The sequence below is a fragment of the Xiphophorus maculatus genome, chromosome 22, assembly GCF_002775205.1.
Source record: "Xiphophorus maculatus strain JP 163 A chromosome 22, X_maculatus-5.0-male, whole genome shotgun sequence".
NCBI lineage: Eukaryota > Metazoa > Chordata > Actinopteri > Cyprinodontiformes > Poeciliidae > Xiphophorus > Xiphophorus maculatus.
The window spans coordinates 14908375-14929176 of record NC_036464.1 but is presented as its reverse complement, the minus strand read 5'-3'; the positions used below and the strand labels follow the sequence as shown (position 1 = coordinate 14929176).

Here is a 20802-nt window from a genome sequence, read left to right as displayed (position 1 = left end):
TGTCTTAGCTTAGGTAAAACTTTTCTAAAATGTCTGGTTCTGTGTGGTGATGTTGTGGATCATATCCTGAATTCTTCTGCTTGTGGTGGCTCCAAAAACAAACAAACAAAGAAAAACAACTTCCAACAGGGTTTGCTATACAATCCTGTCATCCTGTTTGTCCCTCTTCCTTGTGAACATGTCTCTATCACACTTTTTCCTTCCACTCAACTTTTCATAAGTATGCTTGGTTACAGCACTTTGTAAACTGCCATATTTACCAATGGCCGTTTCTGGTTTCAATGACTGTTTGCTGGGCAGCTGCACATTTTTGTATTAAAATATATTTTATTCATTTTGTATTATATTCTAATTGTTAGAGAAACTATATTTTTTGGTTGAAGGTCATAATAATCTAAATGAACAGAAATAGATGCTTGAAATATCACTTTGTGTAATGAATCAATATGAGTTTGACTTTTCAAACTCAGTAACTTTTCTGATGATGATCTAATTTACAGAGATGACACTTTAGATTAAAAGGGGCTGAAGGGGCTTTTGTGTTAGCAGAACAGATGTCTGAAGTACTTCCCTTCCCACAGCACCCTTTCAGCACTGGTCTCAAACATTATGAGCATCTTCCTGTCACCATGGCAACCGGGAGGAAGCCAGGAACTGCGCCAAATTGATACTTCTTTGTCTAAAACCAAGTGTTTAAATGTAACTAAGGCTAATGGGTTTGTAATAAGACAATATGTTGCAGGTGCATTTCCATCAGTCGGCAAGAATCAATTTTAACCCGGTTTTTCAAGCCGCTTCCCGCATGGACAGCTTAGGTAGCGTCTGCACCGTACAGGCAGCAATCCGCTGGTTCATGTTGGAGTTTAATTTATAGTGATTATACTGTGCATATGTTGATTGACAGAGGGGAAAAAATAAAACCAGATCCGTCTGCCTGCCCATTGGGCGGAATCCTCCAGGCGCTTGACATCGAGCGCGTAGCGTTGACTGAAACCATAGGCGTGGTTTTTGGATAGAGATGCTCCGTCTGCTCCCGCTGGGATCCCCACCTGCCCTCACACCGCGTCTGTCACAGCGCCAGCTGGCGTTCTCCTCTGCTCCACACACATCACACCACACTTCTGATTAGTTCTCATCTGTGCCACAGAAGATACACGCTCGTGGGTTTTTTTTTTCTTTTCGTTTTTTTTCCCGTCGTGTAATTGCAGATCAGAGGGGGGGGGGGGACTCCGGGTTCGATCACCCTCCACTCCCCGGATCGGCGGCGAAGAAGGCGCGCAGCCCCGTCGGTGGAGACAACAGGAGCGGACAGTCGCTCGGCCTCCTGGCAGCAGCAGCGAGGGAAGGAAGCACGGCAGAGACCCTGGTTCATGTGTAGGGCTGCTCGACGCGCAAGTCGTGCCCGCAGCGGTTCCCAAGGATGGAAAATACATGCAGAATACCCAGGAGGTGCCTCTGGCTCGGTTTACTTATGGTGGCTTCTGTTGTACCTTCAGTGGAGAGCAAGAGAGCCAGGCAGCAGCGCTGTCCCATGTCATGCACATGCACCAAAGATAACGCGTTGTGCGAAAGCGCAGTGTCGATTCCTCGCAGCTTTCCCCCCGATGTCACATCTCTGTGAGTCCTTTCTAACTGGCATATTGCTTTATTTCAAACATGTGCGATCAGTGGCTTTTCTGCAGCAGAAACAGCACAAAAATGCATTCCCAAGGAACAGACTGCAATAACTGTTTTATGACAAGTCTGCTGTGGACCTGAACAGTGTGTTGTTTTTTTTTTGTCGCATTTTACTCCCACAGATCATTCGTCAAGTCGGAATTCACCGAAATCGCCAAGGAGAGCTTCATCCACACCCCTGCCCTGCATCTCCTGTGAGAAATCTCTTTTGAGCTTTTTTTTTTTTAATTATTTTTGTTGTTTGTTGTATGCTGTCATTTTCCTGTGGGCTTGATCAACGCCATGTTTAATTTTCCAAGACGTTTTCTTTCACAACACTGTAGACTGATTGGAAATGTAAGAACAGAAAGACTCCCTAGTGATGTTTTCTTCCTTTTTTTTATCATGGTAGGTTTGATCACTGCTCTCTACATGCAGCCAAGTTTTACCACATACATATGTGTGCATGCATGCCATGTGGCACAGATGCATTTCAGGGAATTTCCTTCTTGATCTGAGTCATACTTTGGCTCTGACTGAGCCACTAAAAAACAACTGTGCAAGACTGCCTGCAGGAATCCTCAAAATGTTTTACTTTGTATTGTGAGATGCTTTAGGGAAACATAGTGAGCAGAGGTTTTCTCAATATTTTTTGGCAGTACGTGACTCTAAGCAGTCAAATACTAAACAGTGGGATCTCTCTGCACAGCCTGTTCACAGCAAACAACCTGGAATCTATAAACGAGGACGCTTTCCTAGGACTTCCTCATCTTGAATATCTGTGAGTTTATGATAAAATCTGTATGACTGATATTCCTTCTACTACTACAGTGTGTCTTCTTTGCTAATGCACACACTCCTTTTTTCAGATTCATAGAAAACAACCAAATCCAGTCGATATCACCGTATGCTTTCCGAGGTCTGAAAACCCTGGTCCACCTGTAAGTACTTTTTTTTTTGTACAAAGGATGTAAAAACAAGAGATAAAAACGCTGACAAAGGTTACTGCACAGCTTGTATTGCCACAGAGACATTTCTCTGAACAATGTGCAGCTGGTAAAATGATTAGAAAGCAAAAACATAACATCCTTTTTACGCAACTGCTCAACGCGTTTGCATTATTCACACAGTGGCTCGCAAAACTGTTCATATCTACCTTGCTACATTATTACTACCTTATCACATTAGAAATGCTAACTTCACTGTATTGCTTTGGGATTTTGTGTGATAGACCATCATAAAACAGAGCATAGCTGAAGTGGAAGAAAAATTAAACATGTTTTTAAAAATGTATTTACAAACTAAAGGTCTAAAAAGTCTAGCATGAATTTGTGGTCACCATCCTATTAATTACCTGTGTCCCTAATAGTAAGCAGTCCATCTGGGTGTAGTTCAATCCAGCAGTTCAGAGAAGGCCTTTGTCATGAACTGAGGTTGAGGTGATGAGGATTTGAGTCGGTGAGACCCACAGTAAGTGGAGAAAAATAAGTTTAATGATGTCCAGGTACTTGGGTAAACCAACAGGGAGAGACAAAACCACGACAAGGACAGACAGCGAAACGAAGACACAGGTGACGTTAAATACACAGGGAATAGTCAGAGGAAACAAGGGACAGCTGGGAACAATGAGTGGCTAGACACGAACGGCACAAAATTAACTAATAATCAGACACAAAATCCACATCCTTACAGCCTTCGATGTTTGTTAGAGAAGGTTGGTGAACAAACAGCAACATGAAGACCAAGGAACACAGGATTCAGTTGAAGAGACATTTAAGGCTTGAAGCTTTGGGGGACATAGCAAATGTGTGGATAAAGGTGCTCTGGCAATACATGCTATAGTAATGAACACACTATCTCTACGATAAAGCATGCTGGTGACAGTATCGGATTGTATAGGTTGGTTTTCTTCTGCAGGGACAGTGAAGCTAGTCAGAGTTAATGTGGCGATGGATGGAGTAATAAACAGGATTATCTAAGAAGAAAACCTGTTAGATGCATCACTGGGTTGAAGGATCACAAGCCTAAACATGCAACCAGAGCTACTAGGAAATGCCTTAAATCAGAGGATATTTGTGTGTTAGAACAGTCTAGATCCAAATCTGAGAGTTTTATACTTTTTTATTCTTTTTTAAATTCTTTTGTATTCTTTATTCAGCCCTACACATGACATAAAGTCATGGCAGTTTTTACCACATAAGGAATATGGAAGACTAGCAGTCAACATAGCCCCATCACCATGGTGAACTATGGTGATAGCAACATCATGATATGGGGATGTTTTTCTTCAGCAGTGACAATCAAGCTTGTTAGAGATCATAATGAGATGTATTGAGCTAAATACAGAGCAATTCTGGAAGAAAATCTGGAAGCTGCAAAGGATTTGAGACTGGGACTGAGGTTCAGGACAATGTTCCTAAACATACAGCAAAAGCTAAAATGGAATGGTTTAGATGAAAGCATGTTTATGTGAGATAGAATGGCCTCTCCCAACTCCTCCTGAACATTGGTGGCAGAATTTGAAAAGCAATGTTTACAGATGCTCTCCATCCAATCTGATTGGAGTGAGCCAATTTCCAAATACAAATAAGTACAAATGCACAGCACATTTGTTTGTAGCGAAAACTGTGAATTATTTTTCTTCATATGTACAGTTACGCCATATCTTGTGCTGGTTTATCCCATAAAATTCTAATAAAATGTATTGAAGCTTGTTGTGACAGCCATTGCAGATTTCTGTTGCTGTGGCCCACTTGTTTGAAGGTTTGACATGTATTTCCTTCAGAGATGTTTGCCTCTGTGTAATGATTTCAGCTATTGTTGCCTTTCCATCATCTCAGATCAGTATGCTCATTCCCCTCTAACTTCAAAAAGACATTAAAGCCAAAACACACTGGCTTTAATGTGTGTGTTAAAAAAAAGAGATGGTTGCAGATCAGCAGTTTCTGAAAAACTCAGACCAACCCATCGGCATGGAGGCGATCAGCTTGTGGCACTGTGTAGGTGTAAGAATGACCTTGATAAGCTTCAGGTCAGCTGCATTGTTGGACCTTGTGTCTCTCATCTTTCTATCTTCAATGCTCCACAGCTTATGCGGTTCTGGTTGGGTCAGATTACTGGTAGATGAAGCAAAGGAAGACCATGGTCATTGAACCAGCTTTTGGTACCTTTAGCACTGTGGGCAGGTGGCAAGTCCTGCTGGGAAATAAAAATCAGCATGCCCACACAGCTTGTCACCAAAGTGAAGCATGAAATGCTCTAGAATTTTCTGGTAGTTGCGTTGACTGTGGAGTTCAGAAAACATGGTGGAACAACACCAACATGGCACCCCAAACCCAAACCATCACTTACTGTGAAAAAAACTAACATTGGGGTTAAAGCAAGCAAGTCCTCTCTTCTCCAGACCCCGAGACCTTGCTTCCAAATGAATGCAAACCTTACTTCCATCTGAAAATGGGGGGCATTTGGATCCATTCAAGGGTGCAGTTATCCCTGTTGAAAGTACACACTTCCTCCTTTCATTTTCTATGAAAATGTTATAGCTTTTATTGTATTTCACAGACTTTGGGGTTTTCATGATCTGTAAACCATATTTATCAATCTAATAAGAAAAAAATGACTTGAAATATTTCAGCGTGTGTGTAATGAACCTATATAATAATTGAGTTGTACTTTTCAAAATGAGTGACAAAAAAATATGGTACCTTGTCACAATATTTAAAGTTTGAGCTGCACCTGTATTACATATACTCACTGCTTTGAAGTTACCTAATATAGTTAAATATATTAGCTGATATATTAGTTGATGGAAAAAAAAAACTTTCCATCAACGTTCTGATGATGCAAACAGACATGACTCAAACTTCTGGAAAAATTACTTCTGCAAATATGAATTAATTTAACCTGAAGCAGCAAATGACTGAATTTAAAGTAAAAATATTTGGGGAAAAAATATATATATCTATTTTTTTTCTGCATATATATATATATATATATATATATATATATGGAAATGGTAATGGCGAACCAACCAGACATTGTCGTAGTGGATAAACAACAGAGGAAAGCCGTTGTGGTAGATGTAGCAATACCAAGCGACTGCAACATCAGGGAAAAGGAGCACAAGAAACTAGAGAAATACCAGGGCCTCAGGGAGGAACTGGAGAGGGCCTGGAAGGTGAAGACCACAGTGGTGCCTGTGGTCATCGGGGCCCTTGGGGCAGTCACCAAACTGGACCAATGGCTACAACAGATCCCAGGAACAACATCAGACATCTCAGTCCAGAAATGTGCAGTCCTTGGCACAGCCAAGATACTGCGCAGAACCCTCAAGCTCCCAGGCCTCTGGTAGAGGACCCGAGCTCAGAGGATAAGAACCACCCGCGGTGGGTGAGAAGGGAATTTATATATGTACATAACACAAAAAGGGAAGGGAACATTGCGTTCCTTCATTATCCACAAAATAATTTAGTCCTCTTTAAATAAAACTGAAAAACACTATTTTCAAATGGTGGTTCTTACAAAACAAGAAAAACACACAAAAAAAAAGGATGAAATCAATATCAGACTGAAAGGAGAATGCTCTAAGAGACATGATTTGTAGAAGGAAATTACTCAATCCCATGGAGAAAAAAAGACAGTATTAACATTAAGCTTTACAGTAAAATTGCAGTAAATATGTTTTTTTTTTTTTCCATCAGGAGTCTGGCCTACAACAATCTGGAGACTCTCCCCAAAGATTTGTTCAAAGGTCTCGAGGCCTTGACAAAAGTGTAAGTATTATTCTTTAAGACAGAAACTAATAAGATTATACACTTGATACAATCTCTAATTTTGTACAATGAATGATGAGCTGTCCGTACAACTTTCTATTTTTAGAAATATGTATCATTTATTGCTCCTCCTTCACCGAGGTTTGACAAACGCGTAGGCAGCTGGAGCTTTTAGCGCCATTAAAATTACATGCGCTAGAAGAAGAGAGAGAAAGGAGGGAGAGGGGCTGCGGCTGAAGATGTTTGTCTTCCTTGATGTCGATGAGACCTCAAATTGAGGATGTCAGAGAAAGCCACCATCTGGAGCTTCAGAGTGTTAAGCTCACTGTAGAACAGGAGGAGTGATTCTCTCAGATTTTCACACAATGGTTTTCTCCCCTCAGAGACTTGCGTGGGAATCATTTCTTGTGTGACTGTAAGCTGAAGTGGTTAGTGGAGTGGATATACGGCACCAATGCCACCGTGGACCAGATTTACTGCAAGGGCCCGGCCTCACAGCTGGACAAGAGGATCAATGACCTGTCGTCGCAGTCCTTCGACTGCATCACCACAGGTGGAGTATTGACTCCTCACATTTATCCTTCTTTGCAGATTTTACTTTACTTGTAAAGCTGTTTTTCTGTTTCCCTCACAGAGTTTGCTCCCTACCAGTCCCTGAAATTTGAATCCATATCAGTGGAAGCGTTTTCTTTCCGGAATGACCAGTATGTCGTCTTTGCCCAGCCATTTATCGGGAAGTGTGGTTTCCTTGAATGGGATCATGTTGAGATGAACTTCAGAAACTTTGACGATATTGACAGTAAGTAAAGTCAATCAGCTGCTTAAGTCTCAAACTAAAATTGGCATTAAAACAGGAACCAATGGGTTGCATATTTTTCCAGGTACATCCACTGTGATCTGCAAACCTCTCGTCATTGACAACCAGCTGTTTATCATCGTGGCTCAGCTGTTTGGAGGCTCCCACATCTACAAGCGGGACACCTCTGCCAACAAATTCATCAAGCTTCAAGGCATTGACGTCCTGAAAATCCGCAAGCCAAATGACGTTGAGACGTTCCGGATCGATGGAGAGTCTTTCTTCGTCATAGCTGACAGCTCCAAGGCTGGCTCCACCACCATCTACAAGTGGAACGGCAATGGCTTCTACTCCCATCAGTCCCTCCACCCGTGGTACCGCGACACTGACGTGGAGTACCTAGAGATCTCCTCCAAACCTCACCTGATCCTGTCCAGCAGCTCCCAGAGGCCTGTCATCTACCAGTGGAACAAAGCCACCAAGCATTTTGACAGACGAACCGACATCCCGGAGATGGAGGACGTTTATGCCGTCAAGCACTTTCAGGTCAAGTCTGATCTCTACATTTGCCTGACGCGCTTCATTGGTGACTCCAAGGTGATGCGCTGGGATGGCGCCCTCTTCAGAGAATTACAGACCATGCCCTCCCGAGGCTCCATGGTGTTCCAGCCCTTCACTGTGGGCAGCTGGCAGTACGCCATTCTGGGCAGCGACTACTCTTTCACCCAGGTGTACCGCTGGGATGGCAAGAAGGGCGAGTTTGTTCGCTTCCAGGAGCTGAACATTCAGGCGCCAAGGGCATTTTCTCCAGTTTCCATTGACAACCGTCAGTTTCTGCTGGCCTCCAGTTTCAAAGGGAAAACTCAGATATACGAGCATTTAGTCATTGATCTGAGTAATTGATTGTTTTTATTTTTTATTGAATGGTTAGTTATTTTTGTGATCTTTTTTGTGTACATACAAAAGTCTGTAATAGGAGATTGAGAGCTAAGCAACTCAGAAATTTATGGTCCTAACTTTAGAAATTTATATTCACTCATTTTTAAAAATCTATCACAATTTCTGCATGACAAGTTTAAAGATAAATACGTTTCTCAAGCCACATATCTGATTGAGAGGCATGTATCCTAGGTTAACATTAGATCCAATATTTTCTCAAAACATAAATGTACAAAGGGCCAGAAGCTGGCTAACAACCCAACCCAACAAATCTAAAACTGGCCTTAAAATGTTTACACCAATTTGTGATCAAGCTTTTACAATATTTAACAGTTTATACAGGTATTCTCTAATATTACATAATGATTTACAAAAGACAAAATCTACTTTTTAAACTATTAACATGTTCTAACTGAACAAATCTGCCGAATCACAATGTTTACATTTTTCTGTCTTTCCATTTGTACGCTGCAAATATTTGTAAAATATGCTTTTGTAAGTGTAGAGATGGTCCAGGGCAGACAGGGTTGTATTTGTTAAAAGACGATAGGATTGTGTTATGCAAAAAAATTTAAGAGGAAAAAGAAAAATTTCCTAAGTGTTTGATACCGTTTTACCATATTCCTAAAGTTTAGATCCAAAAGTTTACTTTAAATTTGTGGCAGATATCTCTACAGTGGCTTCAAGTATAGAGCGGACAAAAACCATAACTGTAGGGAAGGATGGATGCATCAACTTGGATGGAGAAACTAGAGCATATATAGGTTTAGGCATAATTCAGTAGTAGGAAAATGGTTATGCAGGCATATTGATGGATAGATTAAATGCACAGGTGATACCGTTTATGGATAATGACAAATGGTTGAAATAATGTACCAAAAGATGGATGGACAGAATGGAGTATGGACAAATGAGCAGATGCACAAAAAGTGGATTCATGAATAATGAGCAAAAAATTATAGAAGTATAGACATAACGAGGAATATCTGGATGGACAAACAGATGAATGGATGAACAATCATAAGCAAATGGACAGACTGATGAATGTACTAATTGGATGAAAGGATGGACAGACAAGCTGAAAGATAGATGGACATTGAACCACTTGTCCTGGGAAGAATTTGGATATACACATCTTTCAAGGATCAGCTTTGATTTTCTGTTCCCTTCCAGACTGGGAACACACCTGAATCTTATTCCAGGCTGAGTAGAAACTCTGCATACAGATATATTGTTAGTCTACCTGTATATCCTTGCAACTTCCGTTTTTATTGTTAATGGTTTGTAAAGTGTTTAAAGTATTGAGCAGTTTTTCATAACTGGCAACTATGAACTATTTTTGAGCTCCTTAAAAAGATACTGAAATGAAAAAGAGACTGTTCATATTCCTTAACTATGACGTGCACAAAATTCATCATTTGTGTCATGACTAAGATGAACCTTATGTTATTTGGAGTCAACAAAAGAGTTACTTAATCTGAGAGCTTCCTGCATATTAACTTCAGTGTTACATTGTGAATAGAGATGGCAGAGGATGTCTGCGTCAACCTTTCAGAATGTGTCGTGCAGTTGTGATAAAATGAGAAAGTAAATAAATACAAACAAATAAAATTCTTTTAATCTTCTCCAACAAAGTGCACGCCTCAAATCTACAAAGCAGCACATTACAATGTAATGAAATAAATACAACTGAATAAAAAAAAAAAAAAAGTAAGGAGATACACTAGTGCCTGCACAATCACACGTTTGCAGCGAGTTTAAATCTGGCTCTTTAGAAAGGCTCCACAGCAAAGCTTCAGTCGTCCGGCTCCTCGTGCGTCGCCAATCCTTTGGATAGAGGCGTCCAACATGTCGAGTCCTAAAGCAAACCAGTTTAAACTGTGCATCTTCCTTGGAGACTAATAAACTAACATGAAGGAAACAGGTGTGCACTCTCATGTTCATACACTTCACCCTGGAATACTTGTGCAACTGCAGCAGGGCCCCTACTGCAAGGAGAAAAATTAAAGTGAACATGTTTTCAGCCTCAACTGAACTTACAACTCAAGTTTGTGTGGCGCAACTTAGTGTTTGTTTAGTTTTTTTTTTTTTTTCTCCATAGGCAAACATAACACAAAAAGGCAAGGGAACATCGCGTCCCTTCATTATCCACAAAATAATTTAGTCCTCTTTAAATAAAACTGAAAAACACTATTTTCAAATGGTGGTTCTTACAAAACAAAAAAAACAAGAAAAAAAAGGATAAAATCAATATCAGACAGAAAGGGGAATGCTCTAAGAGACATGATTCGGAGAAGGAAATAACTCAATCCCATGGAAAAAAAAGACAGTATTAACAATAAAATTCTGTACAGAACTAAAAGTGAATATACAGTACAGTACCTGCAGATGTTATGCATACAGTACAATTCTTTTTTTTTTCTTTTTTACATAGTTTTAGTACGAGCTCCAGCCTGATCTATATACTGCCTTAACATAGGTGGAAAAGCGGTTAGCTTTAGCTTACAGTAATTTTAATGGTTATTCAGCAAGGAGAGCAGATCTCAAAGTATTTCGAACAGACTGAAAACTTATTGCCGAATGGTCATCTTCAGTTGCATACTGCATGTGTTATATAACTGCGTCCTTTAACGTGGAGCAGCAGGCTGATCGGGAGACGGCGTTGGTGGGGAGAGAAGAGGGAAAAAAAAGGCTAGGTTAGTTGGTTTTTGCTATCTGTCCGAGTCACCCTACCCTGTACAGTACATTCGCGGGCCAGTGCTGCACGTTAGCCAGCCCGATCCACCTTGATTCTGCACGGTGGTGTGCTGGGGCTTCAGTGCTGATTTTGTCCTATGAGTCAACACTAATCCAGTGATGGGATGAGAGTGTAACCAGAGCTCACCCGAAGGCCCGGGCGGTGTTCCATCTGCCGTCACAGTTTGAGCTCGTTGGCAATTTTGCAGGCGATGTTCTTAAAGGCGATGGACGTGCCCGATATCCTCTTGAAGCGTACGCCGTTGAGCGAAAGGCGGGGCAGCTTGCACACCTCCATCTCCCACTGGACTAGATTGTCCTGGCGCGCGTCGCCGTGAACGCAGAACAGCAGGAAGCGCTCGCGCTGCTCGTAGTCGCAGCTGTTGGCGTCCAGGACCTTACGGATCTCCCGCATCATGTCCGCGGGGTCCATGGAGGAAGTGGTCTTCATGCTCCAGGTGAAACGCAGCGAGCGGGGCTTGGAGTCCCGACCGGCGTCGTCCTTGGTGTCGCCAGATGCACTCCTGGAACAGCATTAGAAGGGCAGGGTAAAAAAATACTCTTAATGAGGTCAAATGCAGGCTCTCTCTCTGTGAAATGGAGATGAATTGGTTTTATTGGTTACAGAGATAAAGGTTTTATCCATTTAAAATAAAATGTCCACTGAGACTGTATTTGGGCTCCAGTCAGATAAAATCTTTTCTTTGTCCCTCAGACAAAGATTGTCCTGGCACGTGCAGTAAAAGGCAGTAAAATGAAATTTGTGATGCTTGAATCATCAATGTAGCTGTATTTTGAACATTTGAAGCTCTTTTAATTTTTTTTCGGTTCTTCCAACATGCAAAAGGAAATGACACAGGTAGTCATCTCCCTCTTCCAGCAGCCACTAGTGGTGAATGCTAAGCTAAATATTAGCCAGATGATTAGTTTGTCAGGTTTTGTGAACCATCAGCATTGTAACTCAGCAGGAAAGCCCAAATAAGAAACACTTTGATTGCAGCCATCTCCTCAGGAAGGAAAGCAGGTATTGGCTGTAAAAATACCTTCATACAAGTTATTTCTTATTCTCAAAATTAAATTTGTATAGGTAAACATAAATATAAGAATTCAATCAGTGTTTATTACAGATAATATGTGATTGAAATGATGAAAATTACTCCTACAAAAATTACATTAATGCTGCAGGAATAATGGTGATGACTCTACTTTGAGTACAACAACTTCACCTGGTAATAATAGCACATTTAGCAAGATTTCAGCACAGAGATGAATTTGAACAATCATGATACAAAAAAATTTTGATTATTGACCTTTTGAGTTAAAGTCTCACCTTGGTGTTTCAGTCCTGGCACTGGCCTCGCCCTCACTGGGCACCCTGAAATAAACCCAAAATTCACTCGTTACATCTGAGCTAATGTCGATATCAACCCCCCCCCAAACTCATCCACCAACCCACCACCCAACTGCCAAAACCAGCTCAATCATGACTGAACACAGACGAGGGTGTTGGGCATCATGCCAGGAAAGAATCCACACTCCTGGGTGTCAGAGCTCAGCACACAATGAGATGACCTTTCATCAGTAAAGCCGACATAAACCATATGCATCATCCCATCTGTCGTAACGCACCTTTCCTTAATCTCCACTGACGTGTAAAGAGAGGAAAAGTGCTTAAGTACACAGCTCGATTTCTGTTCATTTAATTGTCTGTCTCAAGCTCTGCATGAAGGCAGGGGGAGAGTAAGGAGAGGACAGCTCGCAAATACAGCCGTACACATCTAGTGGCTTTAGTAGAGAAAGCTGGAGAGCCGTGAAGTCTGGTCGTTAAGGAAGAGGACAAAGGGGGAAGAGATACACGGCATAACAAGGGTGTCGGTAAGCAAGGATGTGGTGGGCAAGTACATAAAGACGTTAAACACACGGGTCGTCGTGGGCAGAGAGAGGGGTTTTTTTTGAGTTATTGTTTTAGATGGGAGGAGAAGGAGGGAGATGTGTGCAGCAAGCGTTATGTTCTCCTACCTCCGGGTCGACCTGAAAGACATAGCTCTATGCGGGGACAAAAGGAGAGAAAGCTGTAAGCTATGAGCAAGGGGCAGCTTGAAAGTGACACTCGCATGAAGACGCTCAGGATGCTGGTACTGACAGAAAGCTGGCAGAAGGTACCCAACGATACTTTTAAAAAAAACTATAAAAAAGATGCACCAATTAAAAACTTTTTGGCCTTTTTCATATCTTTCATTTTAAACCAAAGAATTTCATTTTAGTCCATTTTGATTTCTGTTTACGGACAGTAATTTATGAAAAAATAACAGCAGACAACATATTTGTCAAGCCGTTTCTGCTGTAAGTAGTCATTAAATAAAACTATTGTAAATAACAATGTACAATACTTTAAAAACAAGGAAAAACTTAAAGAATTTATATTCATAATCACCAAGGTTGGAAAAGCTTTCCCAACTCTGAAATTTTGACAAGGTATTCAACAATTTCAAATTTAGAAATGACTGCACATTATATCCCAAATGTGTCACCATAGAAATGTCAATAATGCAAACAGCTGGTTGGATTGCAATAAATATTTGCTAAATAAGTACCATGTTTGTATATTTGTGATGTTTCTTGTTTCACAAAGTGTTTTAGGAGGCCGATAATATACTACAGCTGTCAGCTTTTTTTTTTTTCTTGCCAAGGTGGTTAAATGCAACTGTTTAATAAAAGCATGTTGTTGAAATGTAGCCAAACACTCTACTCACTAATTGGGGTTCAGGTTTGAGATGAATACAATGCAAAAATGAGCAAATTTGTTTAGCCTGTATGGTATTTGTTTCAAGTCTCACTCTCTTGCTGTCCGCATGAACTACAGAGAAAATATTGTTTTCTTTATAAATAGCTTATTGGCTCTGATTCATTTAAACACCTCCCATACATTGAAAACCTTATTCTAACTTCTTTATTAGCAAAACTTCCACAAGGAGGTGTTTTGTTTTTTTTATCAGAGTAGACATGGTAGCACTTGAGGTGCGTTAACTGATTAGAAAATGATAGATATTTCAGTTTCCAGCAAGCCTGACATCTGTCGAGGTTTTTTAAACTAAAGCTATGAGACTAAGAAAAGTTATCAAATGATTTCTTGGTGCATCTTTATTCAGCTAAAACACTTTTGTCAAAACTATAAAACTGTTCTAGAACCAAAAAATGCATATTAGTTGTTAGACCTCACTGACCTGCGGACAAACTTTGAGGTGATCTTGCTGATGATTCCCGTGGACGTCCCCCTGCGCTGCTGAGCAAGAGCCCCCGTGTCGTGGGACAGCGTGGGCGAGGCGGGGGGGCCATTGTACGTAGCACTGCGGCGGTCTCTGAGTTGAGCTCCGTGAAAGGTGCTGCGGCTGGTTGTGCCGCGGGGGAAGCGGTTCTTCTCGGGGGTGCTAATACTGTGCACAGATGGAGAATTGGATGGATCCCGTGGAGAGGAGCTGCAACATAAGCAGGCATTAATAATTGACATCTTTCTGAGGTCTTGCATCAGCCTGTGGCAGTGCAGATGTTCGGCTGCTGCTCACCTAGCTTTCAGCTCCGTGTTGTCGTCGATGGGGGGCAGCGTGCTTTTTGAAGGATGGCCCGACGCTGACATGGACTTAGTGTGACGGGGTCGTGTAGAGCTCAGTGCAGTGGAGGGCGTGCTGCCTGACACTTCTGTTAAACTGAAGATCGAGAGCAGAGGGTGTTATCATGTGAGGACTAAATTGTCCATCAATAAAATAAAGAGTCACAAAGTATGTAAAATAAGCTAGAAAAGAATAAATAAATAAATAAACTCAGAGGGACAAAATAATCCTGTGGTTGTCTAACCTGCTGTCTTTGCCATTGGGAATAGCTGAATAGCGATCAGTGGAGGTTCGTTCACACACATATGTGTTCCTGCGGGTCATTGAACCATTGGTCTGTTGGTGGACAGAAACACAAAGAATGATTTCATGGTAATCAGTATATTTACTTTTACACAAGTTACCCATCAGCCTATTAATATATATAAAATCAAGACTTAACATTTCTTCTGAAAAAAAAAACAATAACAGATTAAATTTTATTTTCACATGAGAATTATTGTGTATTTAAATATTATAAAAACATCAATATAGCCACCAGTGAAGACTGGTGGGGCTGAGTTGCCATTAGTACAACGTACATTTAAGGACATCCTCAGGTCTCAGGAATACATCCTCACACATCATGTAATATTCTTCATACAGAAACTATTGGTCTCTGCAAAACGTACAGTATTGAATCATTAAATCAGTGTCAACAGTTAACCCTGATTCAGAGTCAAAACTGTGAAAATGATCAAACTAATGTATGAACAAACAACCATAAAACCACGGAAGAGAGTCAACTAATAATACCAGACAGTAGAACCCTTCCTGCTGGAAAAGGATGAAATAATCACAGCTAATAACAATTATTCTAGAAACCTAAAAGACTTAACCTGTGGTTTTGTTGGAACCACAACACCAAACAACTCCTAGATTTATCTAACAATCAGGCGCTCAGCAAAAGCTTACAGATATGAACGTTCAAAGATCTAAATCAGCAAACAGGACTTCAGTTCCTCCCTGTATAAAAACACATGAGAATGAATATCTGACCCAGAAAACATCATATCAACCAAACATTGACATTTAATACCAGCAGAAACTCAGAACAGGTAACAATCATTAAATATCATCAATACTAACAATTAAAAAATAATAATCTTAGCAACATTTATCCAGAGCAGCATTAGCGTTATGCTAACCACAGCATCAAATAAACCCCTGCAGCTTTCATAACTGATCATCAGCAATAACTAATGATCAGAGCTGACAAACAAAGCATACAACACAAAAAGAACAGCTAAACATAATAAAACATAAGCTGTAGCTTACTGGCCAACTGTTCTCCACATTCTCCACATTGTCATTGTGGAGAATTTGGTCTAAGTCCTCCCCCTACGAGCCTTTATCAACTTTATCACCATGGTGACCCAAAGGTTTCCAGGGAAATTCCAATTAAGTGATGCTGACTGGCCAAATGTTTATTGTTTTTCCTTAGCAACCACACACGATTGGCTGTTTAGCTTAGAAGAAAACTGACAAGAATCTGTTGGGGGAAATTCACTGCTGAATTGTAGTCAACTGATGGAAATTTTCTGCAAGTAATTCATATCATATTCAGGCACACACTATTAAGGAAAACAGGCTAATATAATATTTTAATATTAAGTCATTTTTAGATTTTTTTTCCCTCTCCACATTAGGGGGGATAAAACCAAGTGCTTCCTATGGGACAGCCGCCACTTGTGAAAATGTATAATGTAAATAATGACACTTTTGTATTATTTTTATCAACATTAAAAAGGGCTGGTTAGTGTCAGACCAGCACAACTCACAAATCACAAACAGAACATCTGTGACAACATGAAGCAAATTAATAAAAAAATATTTAAACCCATAAATCTTGCCCTAATCTAAGAACAAATGGTTAAAAACAGTGTCTTACTTTGAACTAGACTGATCAACGTTATTGTGCAACCAAAAATCATACAATAAAATAGGGCTCAACAATATGTGGTAAATATGTTGTAATTGCAATATCAGTGGATGCAAAAATAAAATTGCAAATATTTAGAATGTAATAATTATTCAATAATATATTTCAAGTGTCCTGAATTCACATTTTGCATCCTAGTGTAATATTTAGCCTATTGGACGGAGCTTCACTCAGTAGATGCTCATATCTGACAGACTGGAGCTCAAGATGCTACAGGTCCAATGCTGGGCTTTAACGTTGTAAGACATATCATCACTTCTACCTTGACAAAAATTATCGCCTTCACATCTTGCAGCTCTATACAAAAACTATTTTCCTGCAGTCTTCCTCACCCCCACAGCACTCGAAGTTTTCTTCCTCTCCTGCACCCCCAACGGCGAAGCAGGAACGTCTCCTTTTGAAGTGCTGAGCTCGAGCCGGCGAGCTCCATCCCACTCTTCTCTGTGGTCACTTTCTACGCTCAGGGCCTGATTACGCTTAGAGTATGACACTGCTGGTGGTACCGACGGACCCACTGAAAGAAACATGCACACATTTTGTTTTTAGCATGATCCATATAAAAGTGCTTCAACATCTAATATTTTGAGGGGATAAAAAAATCAACAGCAGACAAGGACAAGGTCTTGACCATAACAGCATTAAGCAAAGCCACTCAAAGCCAGGATTTACACTAGATTACAGTTTACAGGCATGGTACAAGACAACAACATGTCATTTTTTTTAAAACATGTACAGCTACAGAAGCCAAGGTGAAAGGAAGCATGAAGCAGAGCTGGTGCCCCTTCATGCTTTGAGGTTCTTTTCCAAAAACAGCTGCGGAAAAGCAGCCTGCCACAAGATGGCGCCACAAACAATGGCTCCACATGACATAGGAGGAAACAGTCTGGCAGAGAGGTATTCAAGCTGAGTCACTGATTTAAGCATCGAGTACACCGATTAGAAAATGCTTACAACCAATCTGTTGAGATTTCTGTCTTTTTATTATCTGAGTTTGATATTTAAATCTTAAGAAATTATTGCACTTTGAAATCTTGAGTGAGTTACTATGCCCTCTTCTGTCCATCTCAAAGTTGCACGTTCTGACACTTCATCACGCCATCAGTGACTCAGGGTAACACAACACACAACCTCCTACACAACACGCAGTCCGCAGCACTCTCAGAGCCGGGATGTAAGAGGTTACTTTACTTGGCTTCTCTACGACACCACCACCACCACCACCACCACCACCATCATCATCATCCCCACCATGATCACTGTAGCGGCGCTGCTTCTGATTGGCCGATATGCTGCGCGTGACCTTGGGATGGGCAGGGGAAATGCTGGCGCTGTTGTTAATGTCGCTGGTCGGCCGCTGACGCTGGCCCAGGATACTGTTGGTCAGCGGCTCGTTGCCCTCAAACTGCAACATGGCAGAAGAGCAGTGAGGGTTTTTGGTCATATTAGAGGATCTGTACAATGTTGGGAAGCAGAGTAGGTCCAACGAGCTTCACCTCTGGAGCTTTTCGGCCTAGCAGCAGGTATGTAGCCATGACGTCGTCGTACTTCTGGTTTTGTAGTGAGTCTGTGATCTCTTCTTTAGGGAAACCCATGGTCACCATGAGCTCTGATTGGATGGAGAGGAGAAAAGTGGTCTGAGTCTGAACTGAGGAAAAAAACATAAAAAATGGTATCCACATAGAGCGGAACACACCTATTCTGGACGAATCGTTGAAATCAGACTCTGGCTCGATGTAAGGTTTGAGCTCCTCATCATCGTGACCCACATTCATCCAGTGGTCTTTCATGATTTGCTAATAAGGAAACGAGAGCAACATAACTTCTCAACTGCAATTTGACTCACTAATGATTATTTCAGTTAATACTGACACGTGCTGCAATTTACACATGCTAAAATTGCAAACAAATGAGAAAGTTTTTACTGAACTCCAGCTTGGTTCTGATGTGTCTCTGCACTTGATTCAATCTTACCACAAAATAAAGGCTTTCCTTCACCATTTCCCATGGACACAAGTTGTTCTAAATTTTAAATCTAAGAATAATACTAGAAATATTTCTTTAAAACATCACTTTTAAGCTAGATATTTCCATGTGTCCACTTTCCTCATTTAAGAAAACGCTGCATAGTTCCAAGTCTTAACCTGATAAAAGAAATGTTAAGAAAATTGCCGATAAAATTAACAAAAAGACCAAAACCTCTAGAAACTTTTGAGAAGCGCTGATGAAGTGGAGCAAAGACATGGAGGGCGATAATTTGCACAGATCTCTACATTTGACAGGCTATAAATTTAGGGACAAAAGTATTTCCAAATATTAATCAAAAACCTCTCTGTAAATCATTACGTTTTATGCCTGATTACATGCCATATACAGAAAGTACAGAAGGTAAAGAAGCAGATAATATGTAAACACATGTAAATACCTCTAAACTGCCTCGTTTGACGGGGTTGAGCACAAGGAGTTTCTTCAGCAGGTTTTCACAGTCTGTGGACATGTAAAAAGGAATGCGGTACTTTCCTCGTAGAACCCGCTCCCGAAGTTCCTGCACCCAATGTAAAAAGAGATTTTTAATACAGGTATTAATACTGTAGCTCTGGTTTTAACATATTTAAAACCAGAGCTTGATATTGGCTCATGCTCATGGTTTTAAAGTTGAATCAACTGTTCGACAGAGAAATTAACCTAGAAGAAATATTTCAAGCCATTGTTCTGGTACAGTACAGTATTAGTTCTACTTTGCACAGCTGCTCTGTACAGTTGAGGGGGAGAAAAAGAATCAGTTTTAGATTACATGTAATTACAAAACAACAATTTCCAATTTTAAAAATATAAAAACGAACCACTCAACTCGGCTATGAAGACACTTTAAAAATTAATTATTGAAGCTAATATTGCAAAACTTTTTGCATTTTTAAAGCTTGGTGATTCTTCTTTACAGCTGCTGCTCCCATTACCTTTTGCTCTCCAATCAAGTTCAAACTCAAAGTGGCTGTGAAAACATTTAAGTTTAAACTGCATTGCAACATTTAAAAGAATCGACTAAACTAATTGTAGAAAATAAAACAAAAACAAAAATGAGTGAGGTAGGATGCTTTTGACTACTTTCTTTGAGCAAAGTTTAATTTGGAGTTACTATCTGCAACACAAATTAAAAATCTAAGATGCTAAAGAGCTAAAATTTGAACATTTTCTTAATAAAACCTATAGAGCATTTATAGAATCAATTGCATATTAAATTAGGAAAATAAAAGTAAAAGTATGAAAATACCTCAAGTTACTGGTCATGGGTAATATTTTTTTTCTCTTTTTAAATCAGTGTGAAATTGAAAATGAATGTCCTCTTCATTTTATTTGTGACCTTAGCAAACATTTTTTTAATTAGCTTCTATTCCTTTTTAACCATTTTCACATAATCTAATCCCAATTTGACTAATCATGGTAAAAATCTAAATAGAGGGAAGCTGAATTCAAATTAACAACCAGAGTGTACCCTGGTACTAGCCATGTTTTTCCTTGTATCCATATGTTTTTAGTTGTTAAGCTTTAAAGCAAGAAAACTTTCTAGAGAGGATTTCCACCCCTCTGTCTGTGGGACTATGAAATGCTTTCCAGAAAAAAAGGCCCACCTTTAGGTTCTGTCCGTCAAAAGGCAGTGATCCGCTGACCAGTGTGTAGAGGATAACACCAAGACTCCAGACGTCCACCTCAGGACCATCATATTTTTTTCCCTGAAAGAGTTCAGGAGCTGCATACGGTGGAGAGCCACAGAAAGTGTCCAGTTTGCTGCCCACAGTGAACTCGTTGCTGAAGCCAAAGTCTGCTATCTTGATGTTCATATCAGCATCCAGCAATAAATTCTCAGCCTGATGGAAGGACAGAAGATAGCAACGTAAAAAATACACTGATTTCTGAAGCTTTTATCAGGATGAACTGCTAAAATATGAGAACAAGACAAGAGAATTTAAATATGTCATAACTTGAGATTCTCACCTTTAGATCCCTGTGTACTATTCTTCTCTGATGGCAATACTGCACTGCAGACACAATCTGAAACACAAAAATGCACCACATTTCACTGCATTAAATACCAGACCAGAAAAGAAACTTGAATGAGATGAAAGGAAGCAAAAACAAATTTGTAGAAATCCAACTGATAATAAGGAAAAGCTGCATTTCACCTCCTCCATCACCTTTTTATTATTCCAATTCTCTGTTTTCAGTTCATGCAGAGAGACAGACAGACTGTTTCTGCCATGTGGAGGGAGTTCAGTATTGTTATTCTTAAAAAGCATTAAAAGGCGCTACTGTGCAGGA

The 20802-nt window shown here is 40.2% G+C and overlaps 2 protein-coding genes across 4 annotated transcripts in view; one reads left to right on the top strand and one right to left on the bottom strand.

The window, feature by feature from the left end:
• The first annotated feature begins 937 nt into the window (after nucleotides 1-937).
• Nucleotides 938-9882, top strand: LOC102234009 (leucine-rich glioma-inactivated protein 1-like). Its single transcript, XM_005801580.3, has 8 exons — nucleotides 938-1617; nucleotides 1800-1871; nucleotides 2366-2437; nucleotides 2526-2597; nucleotides 6357-6428; nucleotides 6812-6981; nucleotides 7063-7227; nucleotides 7310-9882. Exons 1-8 carry the CDS (start codon nucleotides 1421-1423, stop codon nucleotides 8125-8127), a joined length of 1638 nt encoding a protein of 545 aa, XP_005801637.1. The 5' UTR covers nucleotides 938-1420; the 3' UTR covers nucleotides 8128-9882.
• A 359-nt stretch (nucleotides 9883-10241) lies between these two features.
• The window catches only part of LOC102233238 (serine/threonine-protein kinase MARK1), a 35970-nt gene continuing 25409 nt past the window's right edge, over nucleotides 10242-20802 (bottom strand). Inside the window, exons 7-20 of one of the 3 annotated variants that reach the window (XM_023327391.1) lie at nucleotides 20479-20535; nucleotides 20115-20351; nucleotides 18911-19030; nucleotides 18182-18281; nucleotides 17982-18094; nucleotides 17737-17890; nucleotides 16821-17002; nucleotides 14752-14843; nucleotides 14463-14603; nucleotides 14124-14375; nucleotides 12919-12945; nucleotides 12230-12274; nucleotides 11048-11423; nucleotides 10242-10808 (exon numbers count right to left, since the gene is read on the bottom strand). In XM_023327391.1, the coding sequence (XP_023183159.1) occupies nucleotides 11078-11423; nucleotides 12230-12274; nucleotides 12919-12945; nucleotides 14124-14375; nucleotides 14463-14603; nucleotides 14752-14843; nucleotides 16821-17002; nucleotides 17737-17890; nucleotides 17982-18094; nucleotides 18182-18281; nucleotides 18911-19030; nucleotides 20115-20351; nucleotides 20479-20535 (1866 nt within the window). In that variant the 3' untranslated portion in view covers nucleotides 10242-10808; nucleotides 11048-11077. Of the gene's footprint in view, nucleotides 11424-12229; nucleotides 12275-12918; nucleotides 12946-14123; nucleotides 14376-14462; nucleotides 14604-14751; nucleotides 14844-16820; nucleotides 17003-17736; nucleotides 17891-17981; nucleotides 18095-18181; nucleotides 18282-18910; nucleotides 19031-20114; nucleotides 20352-20478; nucleotides 20536-20802 lie in introns of all 3 variants that reach the window. The other 2 variants (XM_023327390.1, XM_014469727.2) reach the window with 2 other exon arrangements.

What these genes read in the sequence shown, in the direction of transcription:
- LOC102234009 (XM_005801580.3), top strand. Translation starts at nt 1,421, where the DNA reads ATGGAAAATACATGCAGAATACCCAGGAGGTGCCTCTGGCTCGGTTTA. An exon ending in CTTCCTCATCTTGAATATCT is followed by an intron (nt 2,438 to 2,525) that starts GTGAGTTTATGA and finishes TCCTTTTTTCAG; the next exon opens with ATTCATAGAAAACAACCAAA. An exon ending in AAACTTTGACGATATTGACA is followed by an intron (nt 7,228 to 7,309) that starts GTAAGTAAAGTC and finishes ATATTTTTCCAG; the next exon opens with GTACATCCACTGTGATCTGC.